The sequence below is a fragment of the Poecilia formosa genome, unplaced genomic scaffold (assembly GCF_000485575.1).
Source record: "Poecilia formosa unplaced genomic scaffold, Poecilia_formosa-5.1.2 Scaffold138, whole genome shotgun sequence".
Lineage (NCBI taxonomy): Eukaryota > Metazoa > Chordata > Actinopteri > Cyprinodontiformes > Poeciliidae > Poecilia > Poecilia formosa.
The window spans coordinates 253,003-274,969 of NW_006800077.1; the positions used below are offsets into that span (position 1 = coordinate 253,003).

The 21,967-nt window shown below is 39.1% G+C and overlaps 1 protein-coding gene across 5 annotated transcripts in view; it reads left to right on the plus strand.

Annotated features, from left to right (window-relative positions):
• LOC103145209 (unconventional myosin-Ic) overlaps positions 1-18,464 on the plus strand; it is a 57,419-nt gene extending 38,955 nt beyond the window's left edge. For all 5 annotated transcript variants that reach the window (XM_007562554.2, XM_007562557.2, XM_007562559.2 and 2 more), the window contains exons 4-32: positions 743-941; positions 1,185-1,265; positions 1,522-1,701; positions 3,088-3,186; positions 4,905-5,015; positions 6,406-6,477; positions 6,635-6,754; positions 7,512-7,585; positions 8,815-8,920; positions 9,782-9,862; positions 10,682-10,773; positions 10,874-10,968; positions 11,874-11,920; positions 12,005-12,085; positions 12,574-12,679; positions 14,095-14,212; positions 15,184-15,297; positions 15,422-15,498; positions 15,581-15,649; positions 15,751-15,835; positions 15,956-16,115; positions 16,424-16,507; positions 16,609-16,702; positions 16,780-16,835; positions 16,917-17,052; positions 17,150-17,220; positions 17,316-17,413; positions 18,022-18,121; positions 18,287-18,464. In XM_007562554.2, the coding sequence (XP_007562616.1) occupies positions 743-941; positions 1,185-1,265; positions 1,522-1,701; positions 3,088-3,186; positions 4,905-5,015; positions 6,406-6,477; positions 6,635-6,754; positions 7,512-7,585; positions 8,815-8,920; positions 9,782-9,862; positions 10,682-10,773; positions 10,874-10,968; positions 11,874-11,920; positions 12,005-12,085; positions 12,574-12,679; positions 14,095-14,212; positions 15,184-15,297; positions 15,422-15,498; positions 15,581-15,649; positions 15,751-15,835; positions 15,956-16,115; positions 16,424-16,507; positions 16,609-16,702; positions 16,780-16,835; positions 16,917-17,052; positions 17,150-17,220; positions 17,316-17,413; positions 18,022-18,121; positions 18,287-18,313 (2,833 nt within the window). In that variant the 3' untranslated portion in view covers positions 18,314-18,464. The remainder of the gene's footprint in view (positions 1-742; positions 942-1,184; positions 1,266-1,521; positions 1,702-3,087; positions 3,187-4,904; positions 5,016-6,405; positions 6,478-6,634; positions 6,755-7,511; positions 7,586-8,814; positions 8,921-9,781; positions 9,863-10,681; positions 10,774-10,873; positions 10,969-11,873; positions 11,921-12,004; positions 12,086-12,573; positions 12,680-14,094; positions 14,213-15,183; positions 15,298-15,421; positions 15,499-15,580; positions 15,650-15,750; positions 15,836-15,955; positions 16,116-16,423; positions 16,508-16,608; positions 16,703-16,779; positions 16,836-16,916; positions 17,053-17,149; positions 17,221-17,315; positions 17,414-18,021; positions 18,122-18,286) is intronic.
• Positions 18,465-21,967: the final 3,503 nt, after the last annotated feature.

Here is a 21,967-nt window from a genome sequence, read left to right on the forward strand (position 1 = left end):
GTAAAGGTGGAGGCGATGGGTGACAACAGACACTAAGTCACGTTATTGCTCGGATTTTACGGCGCCACCTTAAAACTTCACATTTTAACGGACAAAAAGAGAGCAGTGCGACTTGGATGTAACGAGTAACGCGACACTTTTGTAGAAATGTAGTGAAGTAGAAAGTACAGATACTTACTGTAAAATGTAGTGGTGTAAAAGTAGAAAGTACCCATCATTAAATCTACTTAAGTAAAGTACAGATACATGAAAATTGTACTTAAGTACAGTAACGAAGTACTTGTACTTCGTTACTTCCCACCACTGCGCTGCACCGAGAATCACTGAAGGAAACAACACAAAAATATCTGGTGATGACACTGAGCACAACTTTCTTTCTTCTTCAGAAAATGCAAACAAAAGTGGAGTGGTGTCAGATTTTAGCCACTTTTGAATAAATTTTTTGTCTTTGGTAAAAGATAATCTGCCATTTCTCCTGCTAGTACTAGACCCTCATGGTTGTTTTTGTTGTATTTACCCAGAATTCCCAGAGTATAGTCCAGTTGACATCTACTAAAATGAGACTTTACTTCTTTGCTCTGCATCAGAGTTCAATCGTGCATTCGCACGTCTCCAAACAGATCAAACCTTCTAGGCAAATGAACTAGAGTTTGATTAATTCAGACTAAGCACCCAAACTCATCTTCCTCTTCCCTTAAGACATCAAGTCTTCTGATACTCTTGCCTTCTTCCCCTCCTGCAGCTATGCGGTGTCAGACAATGCATACCGCTCCATGAGGACGGAGCGGAAGGACCAGTGCATACTGATCTCAGGGGAGAGCGGCGCCGGGAAGACGGAAGCGTCCAAAAAGATCCTGCAGTACTACGCCGTCACCTGTCCAGCCAGCGAACAAGTGCAGACCGTGAAAGACCGTTTGTTGCAGTCCAACCCAGTGCTGGAGGTATCTGTGTTTTATTCTACTTTTATAGAACAAAGCGCTGAAAGAGTCATCTCTACTAGTAGATTTCTTAACAAGCTTTGTCCTTCATTCCTTTTTCACTCTCACCTTTTTTCTTTATTCTCCTCCTATCTTTATCACATTCCTTCATCTGCACCGTCTTGTTATCTCTATTCCATAATCCATCACTTACCATTCCTCTCCTCTTTCACTTTTCCTTATTTGCTGTGTCTTTCTCCCTGCCAGGCCTTTGGGAATGCCAAGACGTTGCGTAACGACAACTCCAGCCGCTTTGGCAAGTACATGGACGTTCAGTTTGACTTTAAGGTGAGCAACAAGCAGGCAAAAGTCTCCAAAATCCAAAGAAGTTTATAAAGAAATTGAAAATATGTTGAGGATTAAGAAGTTATAATACATCTAATCCACACCTCCCCTTTTTTATGAGTGCACTATATGTTTAATGGATGACAAAATCCCTCTGGAACCTGCATGTTTTACTACACCTCAGTACCCCAGCCTTACCCAATCCTCCTTCTCCTCGTCTTCCTCCCACCGCCGTCCCTGGCCTCTCTCCCGTCGACAGGGGGCTCCGGTCGGCGGCCACATCATCAACTACCTGCTGGAGAAGTCCCGAGTGGTCCACCAGAACCACGGGGAGAGAAACTTCCACATTTTCTATCAGATGATCGAAGGAGGCGAAGAAGACCTGCTGCGACGGCTTGGCCTGGAGAGGAACACCCAGCAGTATCAGTACCTGGTTAAGGTGAGGGTGGGACAAACACGTCGATGTTCCTCCACTCACTGCCAACAGTATGGTGGCAGCTTGATGGTTTTCTTCATCAGGGAGTTAATGGAAAGATGAATGGAGGCAAAAACAAACAAAGCAAAACCAGCTGGAGGCTTTAAAAGACTTAAAACTGAGGTTACATGCTAGTAGAACACAAACCCTGGCTAGGAGAGCCTAGTCAAAGTCCAAACTTAAGTTAAATTGAGACTGAGCAAATAAAAATGGGCAATAATTCTTAGCTTAGCTTAGAAGCACAATGTGGGTAAAGACATTTTCCAAAACACTAAAGTCCCTGTAGGTCAGAGAAAATAGATTTTAAAAATGTGTATTTGTAAATCACTGAAAGGCTTGTTGTTGTTGTTGTTGTTGTTGTTGTGGTTGTTGTAACAGCCTTCCTGACCTCTCAGACCTTCTGGTTCTGGTTCTGCTCTGTGTCCCCAGAACCAGAACCAAACATGGAGAAGCAGCATTCAGCTTCTATCCTCCACTAATCTGGAAAAAACTTCTAGAAAACTGCAAAACAGCCAGAACACCGAGTTCCTTTAAATCAAGGCTAAAAAGCCATCTATTTAACTTGCCTTTGATTCATAATAAGTAGAATGTTGATCAATGTATTGATTATTCCTGATGATTTGAGAAAATGCAATCTTTATTGCTTATTTCATAATTGGTTAAAGTTTTATGTTTTTAAGGTGAAAAGCACTTGGAACTGCTTTGTTGTCGAAATGAGCTTTAAAAATAAACTTGACTCAACTTGCAGACGGAAATGGTTCTGCTACATACTGGGTCATACAGACTAGCACATACTATTTTACAATTATGCATTACTTTGTCACATTAATTCCTATGAAATACATGTAAATTTGTTATTATAACCTGACAAAAAGTGAAAAAGTTAAAGGGGTAATGACACTTTTTGGAGGTTTTACCTTTCTTTGAAACGGCTTTAGCCAGTAGAGCAAAATGTCCTTCAGTGCCCTGTTTGGTCCAACCTGCCTGAAGCTTTTGGTCCGTCCCGAACGCCTGCCTCTGCGTCCCAGTGGACGGCCAAGTTAATGGGCTCAGAGCGAGCAATGCTCAGAGCAGTGTAAGGGCTTTCCTCAGAGGACAGATCTTCCTTAGGGGACTTGCTGAACTCTCCTTTTCACACAAACTCTCTCCATCACCTTCCAAACCAAAGCAGCTTCCACCTGTGTTTGTCTAAGTAGGTGTTTATATTGCATACACAAAGATGTTTAGCTGTAAACAGCTGTTTGTGCATCACCTGCTCTGTGAAAATCTGCCTCTCATGGTTGAAAAAGTCTAAACTCTGCTTCACTTGGTTTCCAAATTTGAGTTTAACTCGTCCGACGCGTCCCACAGGGCAACTGTCCCAAAGTGAGCTCCATCAACGACCGCAGTGACTGGAAGGTGGTGAGAAAAGCCCTGACTGTCATTGGCTTCAGTGACGATGAAGTGGAGGTAAGAAACAAACAATGTAATTATGGTGAGAACAAAGTCAGAGACTTTTTAGCTTTTGGTTTTTATGCATCACGACACAAACTACAATCTGGTTCTTAATGGGTATTAAATTTAAGGCTATGCAACCTTAAGTCAGCCACAATTTATGACATGATAACAGAAGCTCAGCCGAAATGCTTAGCTATTGCGTGTTTGTGTGTTTTATGTTATGTGTTGTAGTTTTTGAGGTTGTATTTGCTTTGCATTCATTTGTGTTAAGGACCAAATCATATCTTGTCTCAAAACAAGAAATCCAGGAACTGAAAGACGTTCCAGTTACCCTTTATTTCGCCTCTTCCTCATTTATTTGCGTTTTGACTGTGGGTAGAGTTGGTGTCCTGTGAAGGAGTCTGAACCAGCTGTTTCTTTTAACTGCTGCTGAATTGAGATCAGAACAACATAAACTCAGGAGGTTTAAACTTAAAGTTGCTGTTTATTCTGATGATCTAGTTACTTTTATTTTCAGTCACCACATTTTGTTGTGCTGTGTCATTACTTATCCAGTGTGTCACAATGCTTAGCGACTTCTCAGTCCCGCTAACAACTTTCTATTAAATAAGCGTTACAAATCTAGCAACTTCTTTCCATTATTGGAAAGTTTTATGGCGAAATGAAAGCAGTTCTGCCGCTGCGCTCTGTCCTGTGTGATTACAGAGTTCTGCCGTGAGCCTCTCCTGCTTCATAAGTACTGTCTTACATCGGTGTCCGTCCTGCAGCTTGCAGACTTTAGTCTGAGTGGAGGAGACCCGTCCAGCTCTGTGTCCACTTTGCAAATCAGTCACACACGCTGGGAAACGCTACTGATAACAGTTCACTAATCTAACTCCTGACTTGCCACCAGGGCTGTGTGTCGTGCTGTGTGATGAAAAACCGATCCGTTTTAAACAAATCGGAGAACTTGACAGCTTAGGCACGATTCATCGTAATGATGTCAGCCCTGAGACGGTTTTAGGCAAATTAATGCAGACCTAAACAAATGAACACCAAATTGCACAGAGTGACAGAACCCTAAATAAGATATAGACAATTTATCAGCAACAAAACAAGTTGATTTTGATGTTTAATGACACTTATTTGGACTTTTCTAAATCTCATACAGTTCAGTACTTTAAATGACATGAATGCAGAAATCAGAACCATTTTCTTAAAATTAATTAATTAAATTCGACTGATATGTCACATTTTTCAGTCCACAGTTTTTATGTTTTGAATAAAGATATTGGAAGCAATAGAGAAAAAAATATTAACCTGTAATAACTTTTAACCATTATGTTAACTTAGGTGGAGCTCTCGGTGTTCCTGAGGCCATTTTCGTCTCTCTAAGGATGACAGAACGGCGTGTAGCTGTTATGTAGTCATAAGTCACTTTTGCTCGGCGTGGGAGTCTTCCTCCACGTTTGTGAGTCTGGGCTTGCTCCCAAAGCTCCTTTGGAGCTCCCACTGCTCAGAGAGAGCAGCAGGTGTGAGTGTGTGTGGGTTGCTACATTCCCGGGACGCTCCGATCTTTGTCCGGTTTTTAATCAAAGCGGGGCTTATCAGTTGAGCCGCTTGTAAAGATAGCTCCGATCTTACCGCGCCGCCGTCTCTGATCTTCTCACCTTTGTTCCCTTCGTGTCCTCCAGCAGCTCATCTTTTTCACTGCATCATCCTTAATGTTTTTCTTTTATTATTCTGTGCAGGAGCTGCTGAACATAATCGCCAGTGTGCTTCACCTCGGCAACGTGCAATACGGCGAGGAAGAAGGCTACGCCCACATTACGTCGGATACGCAGATCAAGTACCTGGCCAGGGTAAGATTACGCCGAGCCGGTTCATGAGCATTCCAGATCAAATAATAAGGCTTTAATAAGTGTATAAAATTCTTATGAGGAAATGAAACGAAAGCAGGTACAATAAGATGGCATGCAGATTATGACCCAGACTGGTTTCAGAGACGGCGAGGTTATAGAAACCGCAGTTTAGATTTATTATCAAACACACTGACAGGATTGTCACTGCTCTTTTAAAGAGAGGTCGACATTTTTCTGATATCAAAGTTTTAAATTTTACTTTAGGTTCAATGATGCAGGCTGTTTTTCAGAATTAAATCCAGTGTCAGAGGTTTCAATAAATAATCTTAAATTATTAATACATACAGTTCAGTTCAGAAATCAATATTTGGTGGAATAACCGCCATCAAATGCATTGGGCTCTTAATTTTTTCCAGAACTGTATATATTTAGAGTTTTTTATTTATTTACAATTTCAAAATTATTTAGTTGAATACGATTTCTAGTCAACCAACTAAACTTTTGAAGCTGCACTATTTTTCTGAATGATTGCAGGTTCTTTTAGTCAGTTAGGTTTAGGCTCTTATGCTTAGAAAGTAAATAAAATAAAATGTCATTATTGACTGGATGTTTGTAGCAGTTTGCTGAAAGATAATGCCCTAAGGCTAGTTTTTTTTTTTTTAATGATATCTGTCCCATTAGTAAACCTGGGCCGATATTAACAACTTGAGCACCTTTCATAGGCTCCTTCCCCTTCAGCTCCTCCCGACTAGTGGCAGCAGCAATTAGCCAAACACCTGGTGGAGCTGCACATCTGATGAGCTGATCATGCAAAAAGTTTCTCAGTCCAATGCTCCTACGAACGGTCATAAACGGCATAATGAGAAGCATTGCTGTGATGATGTGCTGGAGTGTTGGAATAGTAGCAGCATCTTAAAGAGACAGAGGACAGTTTATAGGAGTCAAATGTCTTTTAAGTTATGCCTGATATGTGCAGCATTCTTATAAAAACCCAAGGTTGCATAGTTACTTTATCTTGCCACCAAATGGAACTATGTGCTGAAAATACTTGATAACTTCATGTATTTTTTTTTACAACAACCACATACTCATTTTATCTATTTTATGTCAGAGTTTGTGCCTCTGCCAGTGCTGACAAGTTACTTCCTCTATTTTTCTGTCGACTCCAAATGTGAGTCTACAGACACAAAACAGATTGTCTCTGTCCCTCGGTTCATTTTCACCTCTGTTTTGCTGTCCCCACCAACCACAGACATAATAAGCAGGCGGCAGAGAAACCTCTCTGGCCGCAGACTGGTGTGACGTCTGTCTGTTTTCTGGAAGAGGTGGATTTGTCACTGGTTTTACTGCTGGTGTGTGTGTGTGTGCTAATGTTGCTGTGCTTTTCCAGTTGTTGGGGGTGAATGGGACGGTGCTGACAGAGGCACTCACACATAAGAAGATAATTGCCAAGGGAGAGGAGGTAGGTTTGGATACACACTCACTGTGTGATGAGCACGTGTATACAAAGTCTGTGTAATGTCTGCTGTGGTTAGAAATGATAACATGTGTAAGTGTCCCAGCTCAGCTTTGAGTTACTCTGTCACACTGCGTGTGTGTGTGTGTGTGTGTGTGCGCAGCTTGTGAGCCCTCTGAACCTGGAGCAGGCGTCGTCGGCTCGGGATGCTCTGTCCAAGGCCGTGTACGGACGCACCTTCACCTGGCTGGTCAACAAAATCAACACCTCACTGACATACAAGGTATAAACTCACTGACCAAACCCTGCTGCAAGGATCGTCTTTATTCTGCAGCTAGATGGCGCCACCTTGTGGCCACAGCTTAAATATGATCTATAGATAAAGGACTGCTTTTTGATTATCATCTATAGCCAGATTTACTTAAATCCAGAGGTGGGTGAGAGCCGCAGAACTATAGATAAGGAAAAGCAGCGCTACTTAAACCTGTTCCTGTTCTGGACATTACTCAAGTAAGAAGGTAAAAAAGTATTTTTGCAAAAAAGGTTTCTCAAGTGCTGACCAAAACATCAGTCATTTAATATTTAAAAGTTACATCATGAGTTGGACCAAAATATAAATGTATCTAGAAATCTTGGAAATTAATGCAATTACAAAATAAAATCGTGCAAAATATAATATAAAACGTATGAAACTTTTACCTGCAACTGCAGGTGTGTCTGGCAAATTTTTTTTTTAAAACAATCTTGTTCTTCATTCACTGAAGTTACTAACAGTGAGGAGAGTAGCCAACATTTTTACTCAATTAAGAGCAGCGATACTTCACAATAAAATTAGTCAAGTAAAAGTAGGAAGTGCAACATAGTAAAAATTTTCCTAAAATTGTAAGTTTTTCCAAAAAGTTACTCAAATACATGTAAATAACCAGTTTAACTTCCCTACTATGCATGAATCTCATTGATAATAATACAATATTAGTTACATGGATGTTCTCTGGGTTTTTGGTGCCAAATATAATTTTTTTTCTCTGTCTCTCCAACAGGATGAATCTCATAAGAACGCCTCTGTTATCGGTCTGTTGGATATCTACGGCTTTGAGGTTTTCCAGCACAACAGGTGAAGATAGTTTCACGTGTTTTTTTTTTTTTTTTTTTTCTTAGCCTGCCATCTTAAATTGATACCTTCAGAATGAGTTTGCTAAAAGCTGCTCGTAAAATAATGTTTTCCTGGTTTCTTTTTTTTATTATTATTATTAATGTCTGATGCTCTCAAACATTAAAGAAAGGAAATCAGGAAGAGGGCAAACACTTTTTCACTCCACTGTAACAAGTTTGATTCCTTGGAAAAGTGTTAATATTTTCATCAACTTATAACCACAAGATAAAAGGTATTTTGTTGGGGTTTGTTGTGAGAAACAAACACAAATTTGTGCTCAATTTTACATTTGAAAGTAGAGTAATGCTGCCACCACTATGAATAAATTTAGGCTTTTGTCCTGTTGGTACCTGAGCAGTTTCTAACAGGTTTTATTTCAGGATTCTTCTATATTTAGCTACACTCATCTTTCCATCAATTTTGACAATTAATTGATTAATAAGATTAAAAAATTGTGGCTCATTTTGCATATTTTTCATTTAACCATTCAAGCTTATTTTAAACAATGTTATAAGTGCATAAATATCCAAATACAGAAATAATTCAGTTTCTATTTAATTACACAATTAAACATTTCGTTGCATCTGCAGCTAAAGAAAATTACTTTTAACATCTGCTTGTGAAAAGCTCAGCCCTTTTTGATTAACTTGATGTTAATACAGTGTAGGAGCAATTTATAAAAAAATAAATTATGAATAATTGAATATCCAAAAGGTCCTAAACATTTTTTTTACAGAAATTGAACCAGGTGAAGCTAAAACTACACCACTTGAGGAGTTTCAGGTGGAACAGATTTACAAATAAAGAATGTTCTTTATTTTAAATGCAAACTGTATAGTTTGCACAGTTTGGGCTTCATTTCTGCTCTAAATATGTTGTCCTTTCAGAAATTGGCCTTTTTCTGAGAATTTATACTTTTGTTAAAGGTTAACTAATTATTAAATTAGATGACGATTATTTCAATAGTCATGATTATTTCAGCCCCAGTTCCTTGGTAGTGTTTATGGTTATAATGTGACAAAATGTGGGAAACCTTTCTAGTCCTGGGTGATTTCCCTTCATGCAGCAAGTGTCTCTGGTCCTTAAACATTTCTAAAAAATGAAACCGAAAACTGCCCGACATATTGAAGTTCCTGTTACGTTTTTCTCAAACTGATCATTGGATCCTCCTGATTTTCTCTGTTCTGCAGCTTTGAGCAGTTTTGCATCAACTACTGCAACGAGAAGCTGCAGCAGCTGTTCATCGAGCTCACCCTGAAGTCAGAGCAGGAGGAGTACGAAGCTGAAGGCATCACGGTCAGTAGCTCCTCTGCCTCCGTACACTTACACACACACTGTTCACGCCAATCTCCTCAGAATCATGTGACAATGTGACTCGCTACATTGATCTGAGGAATTGGTCTGTGTGATATTTCCAGTAGGAAAGTGCTGATCCCCTTCTATCGTCACTGTTAACTTTTCTCAGTCTGGGTTTGAACTTTGCAGCGTTCTCCTAATGGGATCCATCTGTATTGAGTGCATATATTTTTAGAAAGAAACCGCCCCATGAATAATTGAATCCCCACATGCTGGACTGCTTGGTAATTCATTCTCAGGTAAAACCTCCTGAGGAGATTTCATATCAGAACAGTCCTGTAACGAAAGACCATCCCAGTGATGTTTCTCCTTTTTCTTTCTCTCCTCTTCTGTCCTTCGCTGTTTCTGCCTTTTTGTTGTGTTGTTTTGCCCGGTCAGAACAAAGAGCTCTTGGTTTCAGTCTAATGTAAATGTGTCGAGAGCAAACAAGTTGTGGGAGAATCTTGGCTTTGCCTCTCAAAGAGCCCATTATGATGCGTCATGACAGACGTGGGTGGCTCTCTGTGGAAAAGATGCAACTCTCGAAGCTAACATGAGCTAACGGTGCCTGTGGAACATTTCTGAGTGTGTGTGTGTGTGTTTCACATATATGTAGGTGCAGGGTGTGTCCGTGTGCCAGGATTCCTGGCATTCTCTGAATCTTTAAAACTGTGAACTGTGAAAAGCAGCTCCCAGCTGTTTCAGCTGCTCCTCTTTAGAGGAGCTCCAGTTTTATATCGATGTTCGCATTTTGGCCCCCATGACCTTTCCAACAATCGGTTAGCTTTTGCTGCCCTCACATAATGATTTGTGTGTTTGCAGTGGGAGCCGGTCCAGTATTTCAACAACAAGATAATCTGTGACCTGGTGGAGGAGAAGTTCAAAGGCATCATCTCCATCCTGGTGAGGCGCTGCACCCAAACACCTCGTTTAAACTTCGCCTTTCCATTGGTTCAGACACTGCAAGTTTGAAGCTTTTATCTCAACAAATGAAAAAGACCTCATGCTCTTCTGCTGACCTCTGAGGACTGTATGATGCTCCACTCTGTGTTTTACATGGTGGGAATTGGCAACATTAAGCACTTAGTTTTCTGTCATTATTTGCCAACATAAAATCTTTTCAACAAATAAGTATGTAATAGAGCACAAATGATCATTTTGCATTATTTAGTCATTTTATGGTAAGCACAGTTGAGATTTTTTAAGTACATTGGCAGATTTAAGATTTGAAAGCTCCATTTAGCAGGTAGGAATTTGAAATTCTTTATATTTTGTCATTGCAGTTGTGACTAATTTAAATCATAATTTTGATTAAGATGTTTTATGAATGCAAAATGTATATTTTTTTTGTCTTTTTCTTTAAGTTGATTTACCCAACTCAAAGAAATGTATTTCAATTGTAAAGAAATCCCCGAAACACTTGGGATTTGAATTCTTATTACACATTAAAGATTTAAATGTAAAAAAATATATTATTATTATTATAAATTATTTAGCTTTCACCATACATTATTAATTAATCATAAGCTCATCAGTCTCTCAGAATGCCAGAAAGTTTTCTGCTTTGTCTGTCAGGTATAAATTTGTGTTTCAGCCTGAATATGCAGTGCACACAAATATATTATTATTATTAATAATAATAACAGAGCTGAACATCCAGTAAACAGAAATGTAAATTTAGCTTTTCTCCTCTGAGATGTTAACCCTGTCCTCTCATCACAGGATGAGGAGTGTCTGAGACCTGGAGATGCCAGCGACTTCACCTTCTTGGAGAAGCTGGAGGACACCCTGGGGGGACACCCGCACTTCGTCACGTCAGTCTGACACTCAGTCAACCCAAGTTTGGTCAAGAAAACTTGAGTCATTTATGTGGCTGATTATCCTCACTCTCACTCTGTGTGTGTGTCTCTTTAGTCACAAGCTAGCGGACGGAAAGACCAGGAAGGTGATGGGCCGAGAGGAGTTCAGACTGCTGCACTACGCTGGGGAGGTCAACTATAACGTTAACGGTGTGTGTGCTTTCTGAATGGATTATTTTATCACAATAAACGGGTTCCTTCTTTGATAAAGGTACTGTGTTTACATTTTCATCAAATCTTATAGGGGGAGTTTCTTAAAGAGACAAAGGCCAATTTCAGGGTGTCGAGTCGGGAAGTCAAATTTCTTCTAAACTATGTTTGATAAAACTTAGAAGAAGTAATATCATACAAATATGATAACATACACGTTACAAGATGATGCTGTAAAATGGTTCCATTTGCCTGGAAAATGCATAGAACTGCATTAACAATAGCAATTCATATTATCCCAAATTATGAACGATACATTACAATGACTGAAATTATTTCCTTCTGCCAGATTCCAGAATAACACGTGAGATAATTGTACAGTCAGTCATTTATTGCTTTTTTCTGTTTAAATAGTTACATTGAAACATAATTTTTTATTATTTGGTAACTCTGCCTCTGAACTATACGAGTCGGGTAAAACGTTGCTCTAGGCTCATTCCTGCTGACAGAACTAGTGTTTATTTTTCCAAATGGGATAATGACTTTGTGATGGTTTCTGTAAATCGTTGCCTCTTTGTAAACACTTTGCATTTTTAGGGTCATTGTCCACTTGAAAGACCCATTTGAGCGAGAGCTTTAACTTCCCGGTTGATGTCTTAAGATGTTGCTCCAATATTTATGCAAAATTGAATTTCGTCATGATGCCATTTATTTTAGGAAGTATACCAGTTTCTCCTGCAGCAAAACGCCCTGTAATTATTAGAGACTTTAGAGGATGAGTTCAGTTTTTATCCATCAACATATGAGACCTCCTACTGTAGTGTTAGAAATGTAGGAAGAGAAGCTGGTACCAGTTGTTTTGTGATTAGATGACTGAAACTTTCTTTTTTTTTTTTTTGCTTTAGGATTTTTGGACAAAAACAACGATCTTCTCTTCAGGAATTTAAAAGAGGTTAGACACCGACTGAATAAAGAACAGAGCATTTTCCTGTTTGTTTTTACAGCGTGAGGTCAGTCCATGTGTTTGCATCTGCAGGTTATGTGCCTGTCTGAGAACAAGATTCTGACGCAGTGTTTTGACCGAGACGAGCTGAGTGACAAGAAACGCCCCGACACGGTGAGCGGTCCTCCACCCTGCATCTGCGTTTGTGCTCTCAGGAGGTTCCCCTGCTGGTTTTGAGTGAATGATTTGGTTTTGGTTGAATGCTTCTCAGCATAGTTTCCCACAGCACAATAAACAGCCGTGTGTTTCCCTCTCCGATGCTGAGTGGGCTGTTTGATGGGGATTCTCCACAGCTGCCTTCGCACTGAGGAATGCCCAGCACGCACACACACATACACACGCACGCACGCACACACATAATGATGCAGGGCACTGTCACAAGCTGGTAAGTTGTCATCCCAGTCCTCCACAGTGAACCCAGTGTCCAGTCGCATCGACCATCGCTGTGCTAACATCGTCCTCCTCAGCGCAACCTAACCTGCTGCTCGACTCCTTGTCGTTTCCAGCTCTTCTGAACGGCAACTTTTGCCAGTCGCCTTCCCGTCCATCCCTTCCTAACGATCTTGAATTTTTTTTTTGTTCGTCTGTGTCTGCCCCTTCAGGCAGCCACCCAGTTCAAAGCCAGTCTGGCGAAACTCATGGAGATCCTCATGTCCAAGGAGCCGTCGTATGTCCGCTGCATCAAGCCCAATGACTCCAAGCAAGCAAGTAGGGTGTTAATCCTTTCTTCTTTTTATTATTTACTCATGTATAATGTAACGAATTACTGCATTTATGTTGCCTTTTAGTTGGTTTTAAACTAAAGATGTGGCACTGAAAGTGAAAGTAGAACTATATTTTTTGGATGTAGAAATAATAAAAAAATAAAGCTTTGCATTATTGTCTTTACATCTATTTAGATGTTTATTCAGAGACGCATCAATCAGAATTTTCTGACCAGTTTTCTTACTCTGCTCGTCTCACCAACTCAGATTTTCTTTTTGTGAAGTGATATAAATAATTAATTACTTACATTAATTATGTAAGTAATTACATAATTAATGTAATTAATTATGTAATTAATTACATATGATGATGGGTGACAGGTCAGAAACTTTAAATCTGTTTTTGACTCTTTTAAAACAATTTTATAGTGATTAGATATCATATTTTTCAATTTAACATTAACTACAGTTATTTGTTACTAAAATACAAGCCTTTGTGTGTAATTTGTAGCGAATGAAGATGCTCTGCCTAAGTAAAATTTCCAGAAGACTGCCAACATTTCCAAATTCAGCATGTTCTAAAACGATAAAACTAAGTTTTTCTGCTCTTGATTTTGCCCACATGCCATGGTAATTTCATTGAAAGTTTTCCTCTCTTTCACTCTTTTACATCCTGAATTATAATTATATTTAGAAATATTAACAGGTTATTCATTACTTTTATCCATATGTCCAAGAGTCACTGTGAAAAGTCAAAAGAGCCGCAGGTTTCAGACCTTTGATGTGGCTAACAAAAAGTGCGGCAGCAGCAAAGTGCATGATCTCAACAAACAAACGTTTATCATGTAAAAGTACAAGGTAATCCATTATAGGGGCTTGTGGTTGCTTGTTTTTTTGTGAAAATATGGCATGATGTATCGCGTAGGTATTATGCATTCACAGATCAAAAAGATCTACTTTTCGCGGGTCACCAAACAACTTTCAGTGCATCTATACAGTTAATCTTTTTTCATAATACAACTGTGCTGTTCCAAAATGGTGGAAATGTAATTTTTTATTTAACATTCAGATTAGTGAAGTCAAATGACATTAATGGCACTGAAATCGTACTATGAGACGTGTCAGAGTTTTAAGACATTTTGTAAACGCCACCGAAGAAGATCTGGTCCTCATGATGATGCAGATCTTACCAGTACCAACCCAAACAGTCCGATTTCTGCTGCATCAGGGGAGACAGTATGAGGTTCTGTGTGGCTGCCTTTGTTTTTCTCCACACTTGGCCCTTTGTTGTTTCCACACTGTCCCTCTGTCCTCTGTTACTCCTACTGCTGCTGCTTACCATCTACGTACTCCTCTCCCTGCTTCATGCTGTCCAGCTGGCTGATTCATTTCTGCCTCTCTCTCTCTCCTCTGTCACAGGTCGGTTTGACGAGGTGCTGATCCGTCACCAGGTCAAGTATCTGGGACTGATGGAGAACCTGAGGGTGAGAAGGGCTGGATTCGCTTACAGGCGGCGCTATGAGATCTTCCTACAGAGGTGATCAGCCACTCTCTCTTTTTTTTCTTTATTTTTTAATGAAGACACACCAGCAAAAACATTTCTTCATTCAGCTCTTATTTTCTCCCTCAGAAAAAGTCATGGATGCTCAATCTATTAGCATCTATGCCTTGATGACTAGTTTGTTTCTCAGCGATACTGTCAGACTTGCTCCTGAAAGGATAACTTAAAGCAGGCGGGTTATGCAAAAATTCTAATTGACACGTTTTTGTACTTGCATTGAATTCCAAGAGCTCCAAAATAAAAAATCCCAAGTGTTTCAAAAAGCAACAAACATTTAACTTTTTTGGCAGTAAATGTATTTATTTACTTTTCTGGTATCTGAAAAATAAACCCTTTCAAAAAACCTACATACTGTGATCTTACTTAGCAACCCCAGCTGAGCCCATCTCGTCACCTAGCAACCTAACCGGAGCTCCAGCTCATTTGGTCAGCTGGTTTTACCACTGTATGTGCTGTACAATGGCTGCTGGAAAAGACAAGTGTTTTCTTATTGACTTACCAGCAAGAAGCTACTTGCTGCATTCTGGTTGGTTGTGCAGGAGGCTCTACTTCTGCTTTTCAAAGAGGTATGGTTGTTCAATTGTGCATCTTTTTACAGATAAATGTGTAAACGTTGAGCAGGGGGGCGTGGCCAACTGCAGCTTATTTGGATTTAAAGTAACAAGAGGCCCTAAAACAGCTTATTCTGAAAGGAGATCAAAATAGGCAGAACTGACCAAACTAAAATCTCAATATCCAAGAATAATTTTGTGTAAAAAATGTAATAAACATTTTTGCATATCATAACCTGTTCAAGGAAGCATAATAGATCACCTTTAAAGATCCTGCAACCAAAGAGACTTTTTTAAAAAGCAAACCTTTACCATCACTACGTTCTCTTCAACCGTTAAGCTACACATCTGAACAACCATGCTGGTGTTTGTGTGTTTTGTCTTCTTTGTGTTTAGGTACAAGTCCCTGTGCCCAGAGACATGGCCTAACTGGAATGGAAAGCTGTCTGATGGTGTGTCCACACTTGTCAAACACATGGGATACAAGCCTGAGGAGTACAAACTGGGAAGGTGAGCTGCGCAGAAATCTGTGAGAGGTTACTGTTGGCACCTGAACTTTGTGTGTGTGTTGTTACAAAGTATTCCGGCTATTCATGTAGAGTAGAAAGTAACATTTCATTTCTAAACGCAACAGATCCAAAATCTTCATCCGCTTCCCAAAGACTTTGTTTGCCACCGAGGATGCACTGGAGACCAGAAAACACGGCATTGGTAAGAGACAGGGTGTTCTGTCGAGATTGATCAACATTTTCAGTTTTATTTTATTTATTTAAATCGCTTTCCTACCTTACAGCCACCAAGCTACAGGCGGGATGGAAAGGCTACTGCCAGAAGACCAAATACCAAAAATTAAGGACCTCAGGTCAGGAAGCCACCATTTCTACATTGAAATTTTACATTAAACAGCAGTTAAATGTCATTGGTCCAATGAATTTATTTATTTATTTTTTCTGTCCCCACCAGCCATTGCGATCCAGGCTTGGTGGCGGGGCATCCTGGCGAGGAGGAAGGCCCAGCGCCGGCGACAGGCAGCTAACACTATACGCAGGTATGAGACAATACAGCAGTATGTCAGGATGTAAAAACAGATGCAAGGAAGATGAATACTTATTTTAAAGCCTTCTTGGTATTTGGAGTGATTACAGCGTGATTTCCTCATTTTCTTCAGGTTTATCAAAGGATTCATCTACCGCCACAAAGAACGCTGTCCAGAGAACGAGTATTTCCTGGACTACGTGCGTTATTCCTTCCTCATGAATCTGCACAGGAACCTTCCCAAGAACGTCCTCGACAAAAGCTGGCCCACACCTCCGGCTGCTCTGACTGAGGTGGGAATCTGGATTATAATGCCTTGCAGAAATCCTCATACCCTTTGAACTTTTTCACTTTGCGATGTTATAGCCACTAAACAACCAAAACACGGCCAACTAAAAAGAACATTGTAAGAAAAACATTATTTGAAGAACCAGATAAGTTATAGTGTGCACTACTCTGTGTTAGTCTATCACATAAATTATGAATAAAATACAGTGGAGTCTGTGTTTGTAATGTGACAAAATGTGAACGTTTATGGGAGGTGAGCTCTTTTAGACGGCACTTATATGCAATGTTGTGAAAACCCTGTCTGTGTCTTAAGGCTTCAGAGCTTCTGCGCAAGATGTGCATGCAGAACATGGTGTGGAGTTACTGCAAGAAGATCAACTCTGAGTGGAAACACCAGGTGAGAAATGTCACCAGTCACAACCTTCACTTTAGAATCTATACTTTGTATTTGCTGCTCTTTGAATTTGCTTCACTCATCTCTGGTTTGTATGTAAATAGATGGAGCAGAAAATGATCGCAAGCGAGATCTTCAAGGATAAGAAGGACAACTACCCACAGAGTGTTCCCAAGCTGTTTGTCGGCACAAGACTCAGTGAGACTTCAACATTCAGACGATGCCGATTTTTGTCCAGTATTTGATCTAATGCCGCCTTTTCTGTTGCTGCTCAGATGGAGAGGACATCAACCCCAAAGCAATACAAGCTCTGGGTAATGAGAAGATGAAGGTTAGTGAAGCCTTTATGTTTTTTTCACACTGCTTTTATGCGTTCTGCTTTTATGCTGACGTGTCTCTGCTGTAATCTCAGTACGCAGTGCCGGTCACCAAGTATGACAGGAAGGGCTACAAGTCTCGGTCCCGGCAGCTGCTCCTCACGTCGAACAGCGCCATCATCGTCGAGGAGGGCAAACTCAAACAGCGCATCGATTACGGAGCCCTGAAAGGTGAGAAATGCCTCTAAAGAGAAATAAATCTGAGGATTAGATGGAAAATGATCAAACTGAACCAGGATCTTATTTATTGTCATTATTGTTGTCTCAGGCATCTCGGTCAGCTCTCTCAGTGATGGTTTGTTTGTTCTGCACGTGCCCAGTGAGGACAACAAACAAAAGGTGCGACGAAAGACGAGTCAAGAAAGCTTCCTGAGAATGTTTCTCTTTTCATTTGTGTAAAAATGCTAAATGTGTGTGTGACCGTTGGCTCCCAGGGGGACGTGGTTTTGCAGAGCGACCATGTGATCGAGACCCTGACCAAGATCGCCATCTGTGCCGACAAAATTAACAGCATCAACATCAACCAGGGCAGGTGGGAGTCAGAACAGACACGGCAGAACTAGCTTTGAATGTGTGTTCACAACGCGCATTGATCAGCTATGAATTGATAGTTTCATCTCCATAAGAAAATCAAAACATAGCCTTCGTCAATGTTGGAGTTCCTCAGATTGATGATGCGTAAAGATACACCACAAAAATCCATGTCATTGCAAAATGTGAACCATATTTCCAGTTGAATTTTTGTTGTTGTTGTTTTTCTGTGTTTAACTTGTGTGAGAATTGTCCAGTAAAGTATAATGTAGCTTTTATACCTTAACAATGGTTCACTTCTTGTGAATTGTTTTACACCAAGCCTTCTGAATGCTGTTTTCCTCTGATGACAAATCAAAATAACTCCCTCTAGTGGTTGCAGGAGGATTTAAATTCTTCCAGTTTTTCTCAAATTTTCCCACACCCAGAATAAGACTCTAATGAATAGGTCGCAAGTTTGATCACACGTTTATTTTCCTGGAGTTTCACTTGTGACCACATCATGTGTGTGTGTGTGAATGTTTTCTGTATAGTAGCAGAGAAAATAAATTGTACATTTGCCCTCTCTGTTTACTGTTGTAACTCCATTTACCTGTTTTGCTCCTACAGTATAAAGTTTACAGCAGGTAATGGGAAAGAAGGGATCATAGACTTCACACCCGGGTCAGAACTACACGTGGAAAAGGCAAAGAACGGACACTTGTCTGTGGTGAGAGAGGATTTTTCTTTTCAGTTTACATCCCATTATAGAAGTATGACAGTCTCATGTTTGAAGAAAAGTACTCTCATTTTTTCCCAGCTGCATCTGACTCTTTGTTGCTACAGAATCTTTATTCACATCCTGCTGACCTTTGACTTCGTTTTTGTTCCCCAGACGGCTCCGAGGCTGAACTCCAGATGATGGCCACCCTGACCGGACGTAGCAGGAACCCCCTAAGCTCCTCATCCTCCAATCACACGAACGCAGACCTCGCTCCGCTTTAGCCAATCAGACGCCACCTGTCTCTACATTTGCGGGCTTGTGCATACAATTAAAATTTTAAACCAAAAAACACATAAAAATCTAGCTAAACTAATTGATATATTTATGTTTATATATAATATTTTTGAGATTAATACTTTTGCTGTTTGAATATTCTGATTTTTTAAAGAAATATATATATAAATATATATATGTATAAGGCCAAGGAATAACAAATATTTCTGGTGCATTTTTCTTGCACCTTGCCTGCTTGTGTTTTATTCAGGAGCGAGAACACAGTGAGCGACAGACTAGACTCAGACACCAAGGAGAACAGTTTCTGGAGAAGATCAGAGTAACCTGTTGCTGTTTTTATTATTTGCTTTCTAATTTGGACCACTTAATTTCTGCTTTTCTGGGGAAGACAACTTATTGTTATGAAGGTGTACAGATCAAGGCTGGAAGCATGGGAAGCGGATGAGGAAGGGTAAAGAGACGAGGAAGAGAAATTCATCATTAGAAACAGCTGCTGTAGTTTGCTGAAAATCTGCATGAAGATGACCAAAGTAAGTGAGATGTGGATAAGAGAACGGTGGGAAAAAAAAGCACGATAAAGCACAGCCATGTTTTACCTTGTAGCCTGGTTTTTATTTTCATTGATTAATTTCTTTAGGACAGTTCATCAGTTGTTTTAACAGCTCTGAAAACTCTTGCACTCAACAGAGAGGAGATTTGTTCTCACAAAGTTGTTTGACTAAAAGTTAAATTGCAGCTTTAGTCTCACTGTCCTCCTCATCCAACACCTGAACTGGTCTAATCTGGCTGGAGTCTGAGCAACGTGTACAAACAACAGCGATAATTAATTTTGACACATTTTCTTCTTGTGTATCTATATTTCTAGAGAACGCCTCATTTCTGGCTCCAGACTATATTTTGTGACTTATGGGACTTTTTAGCTAAACTTCTCACAAACAAACACCAAAAACACCGGTAAGATAAGTGAAAGATATAAATATGTTGTAAAAATGTTTTCTTTTTAAGGGATTAGTTTCACATTTTGGGTGAAGATTTGATAAAGCCACTCTGTCGTTAATCTAAATCTACAGAACATCCTAGAGGTAGCTAGCTTAGCTTCTTTAAAGAAGGCTAGCATAAACATCTCTGTTAGCATCAGGCTCAACGCTGACACAAATATTTACTAGAACAGTTTTTATGACAACAGTCCAGCTGCTCTGGAGAGAAAAGAAATGAGAAGAAATACTGATGCCTTTAACACTAAAAATCCATAGCTTGGAGTCTTAGGTAGAGGATTTGTCTAGTTTTTAATCCCAGGCACCCAGAAGACCAGTTCTGCAACAACCAACGCTGTCTAACTCCAGCTCTGACCTTGTTTAGACCAAAGACTGGTGGTGAAAAACTCCTCAAACAATCTCAGAGTATATACATAGCCTATATATATATATATTTCACTTTTTATCCAAAATTCACTCCATGAAAGAAAGAACTCTTCATCTGCATCATGGTTCTACAATACGAGACTGTGCCGCTGCACTTATTAGCCAAAGATCTGGTTGATTTCTTGTATGATTAATATGCTAAATTGTGTCTGTGATGAATGTCCTGTTTGTTTCTCTGTGGGGAGAGGTTTGTAGATGTACAGTTTGTGATGTCTGTTCTAAGTGAGCGGTTCAAGTAGAGAGAGGTTTGATGAGGGAGGGGGAAAAAAAGCTTTTAACTTTGTGTTCATGTGCCTTCTTTTAGTCAGGCTGATATAAATCCCTCTCTGACCGTCTGTGGTTTGCTTCTTTGTACAAGCTTTATTCAAACCAAGTCCATTGTTTGTTGATTTATAGATACACTCCTGCTTTCAGGCTCATTTTACTGTACAACCAATGTATAACTATGCCAACACACTAAATAATACTTATAATTTGAATAAATACATTTTTAAAAATAATACTATCTGGTGAGTGTTTGGGGATTTTTACTTATTTAGCCATTTGAGATTTTAAAATTGGGAGCTTAGTGAAACTGTTTAATGATAATAGTTTAGTTGCTGAGATTGAGACACCAAAGTTCAAAGTCTAATTAAATGGTTCTTTGGACCTTCTACAATGGCTCTTAATGTATTGGCTAAAAAGTGCAGAATAAATATATATGTTTTAAAAACTCTAGATATAACAAATGCAGATTTTACCAGGTTTTTCTAGTATTTCTTGCTTTGAATTTGCAGTAATATTTTTTTTCTCATTATCAAGTTGTTTTAAAAGAAAATGTACTAGTTCTCTCTTTAAGATTTTATGTTTGTCTGTTTTAAAACCCCCAAAACAGAAATAAAATTAAGCCATTTAAAAAGACCCCAATTTTCCTGTAATAAACATTTAATAACATTTTGAAAAAGTTAAAGTTGTAGAAGTAAAAAGTTGTCTTTTCACAAAAAAGGTCATAACATTTCGCTGCTCTTAATGAGTTTCATTTAATTGGACTAGAGCAAAATCACCTTCTTTGTTTCTGAAGTCTGCAGATCCCTGACTTATAAGCTGAATGGGGTGAAAGGTCAGTCAGGTTCCCTGCTGCCCTTGTCAACAGAAAACAAGGGGCACATACTCAGCACAAGGGGGCGCCAAATCATTAAATGACAAGAAAAGCAATGACAAAACTCCTTCCGTCTCTTCCAAAAACATTGATACATTGAGTTTATCCAGAATCTTTATTTTGATTCTGGACAAACTCCGTGTTATTAAAGTGATTATTGACAATGAATCTTATATCTTCTAAAAGTCTGTTTATTTCAACTTAAGTGATGCCCAATTTGGAAATTGCATGGTGCAAATTTTATGCTGCAGTCCTGACAGGTGTTGTCTTGCACTTCTGTAAACACAGCTTTAGTTTGGAAAGTTTGATCTGAAAAAAATCAGAAGACTTGTGGAACAATGTCTGAAGGACGGATAAGCCTTTAATTGAATTATGTTGCCATTAATCACAGCAACACCACATGAAACAGAACTTTATACTTACTTTTAAGCATGGTGATGGAGTGATATTAAGGCTTTTTTATTTATTTATTTATTTATTTATTTATTTATTTATTTATTTATTTATTTTACAGCTATTTAAGATTATATAAATTCTGATTCACTTCTTCTGTATTTATTTGTGTTTTACCAAAGGATTGACTTCTATTTTGGTCATCAAAAAGACTGGTTCATTTTTCATTATATCCAAAAATGTAAAATCTTGTAATTAAAGAGATTTTAGTTTGTTTTACAATGCATAACAAAATATATACAAATAAACACAATTCAGAATGTGTAAAACTAATAGACACACACCACAAAACAAAAAAAACTCCAGCTGTGGTTGTGATTGCAAAAAATGGTGGTCCTACAAAGGACTGACATTTTTTTAGATTATAAATATAAAAAAGATAACATTGAAATCCACAATTGTTTTGTTCCACTTTGCAAGTATGTGGTAATTGGTGTTCTTCCACACAATCCCTCTAAAACACGCTGCAGTTCTTGGTTGTAAAAATATCAAGAACTGGATTTTTACAACCAGTTCTTGGTATTGTAAGAACTGGTGTGGATCAAG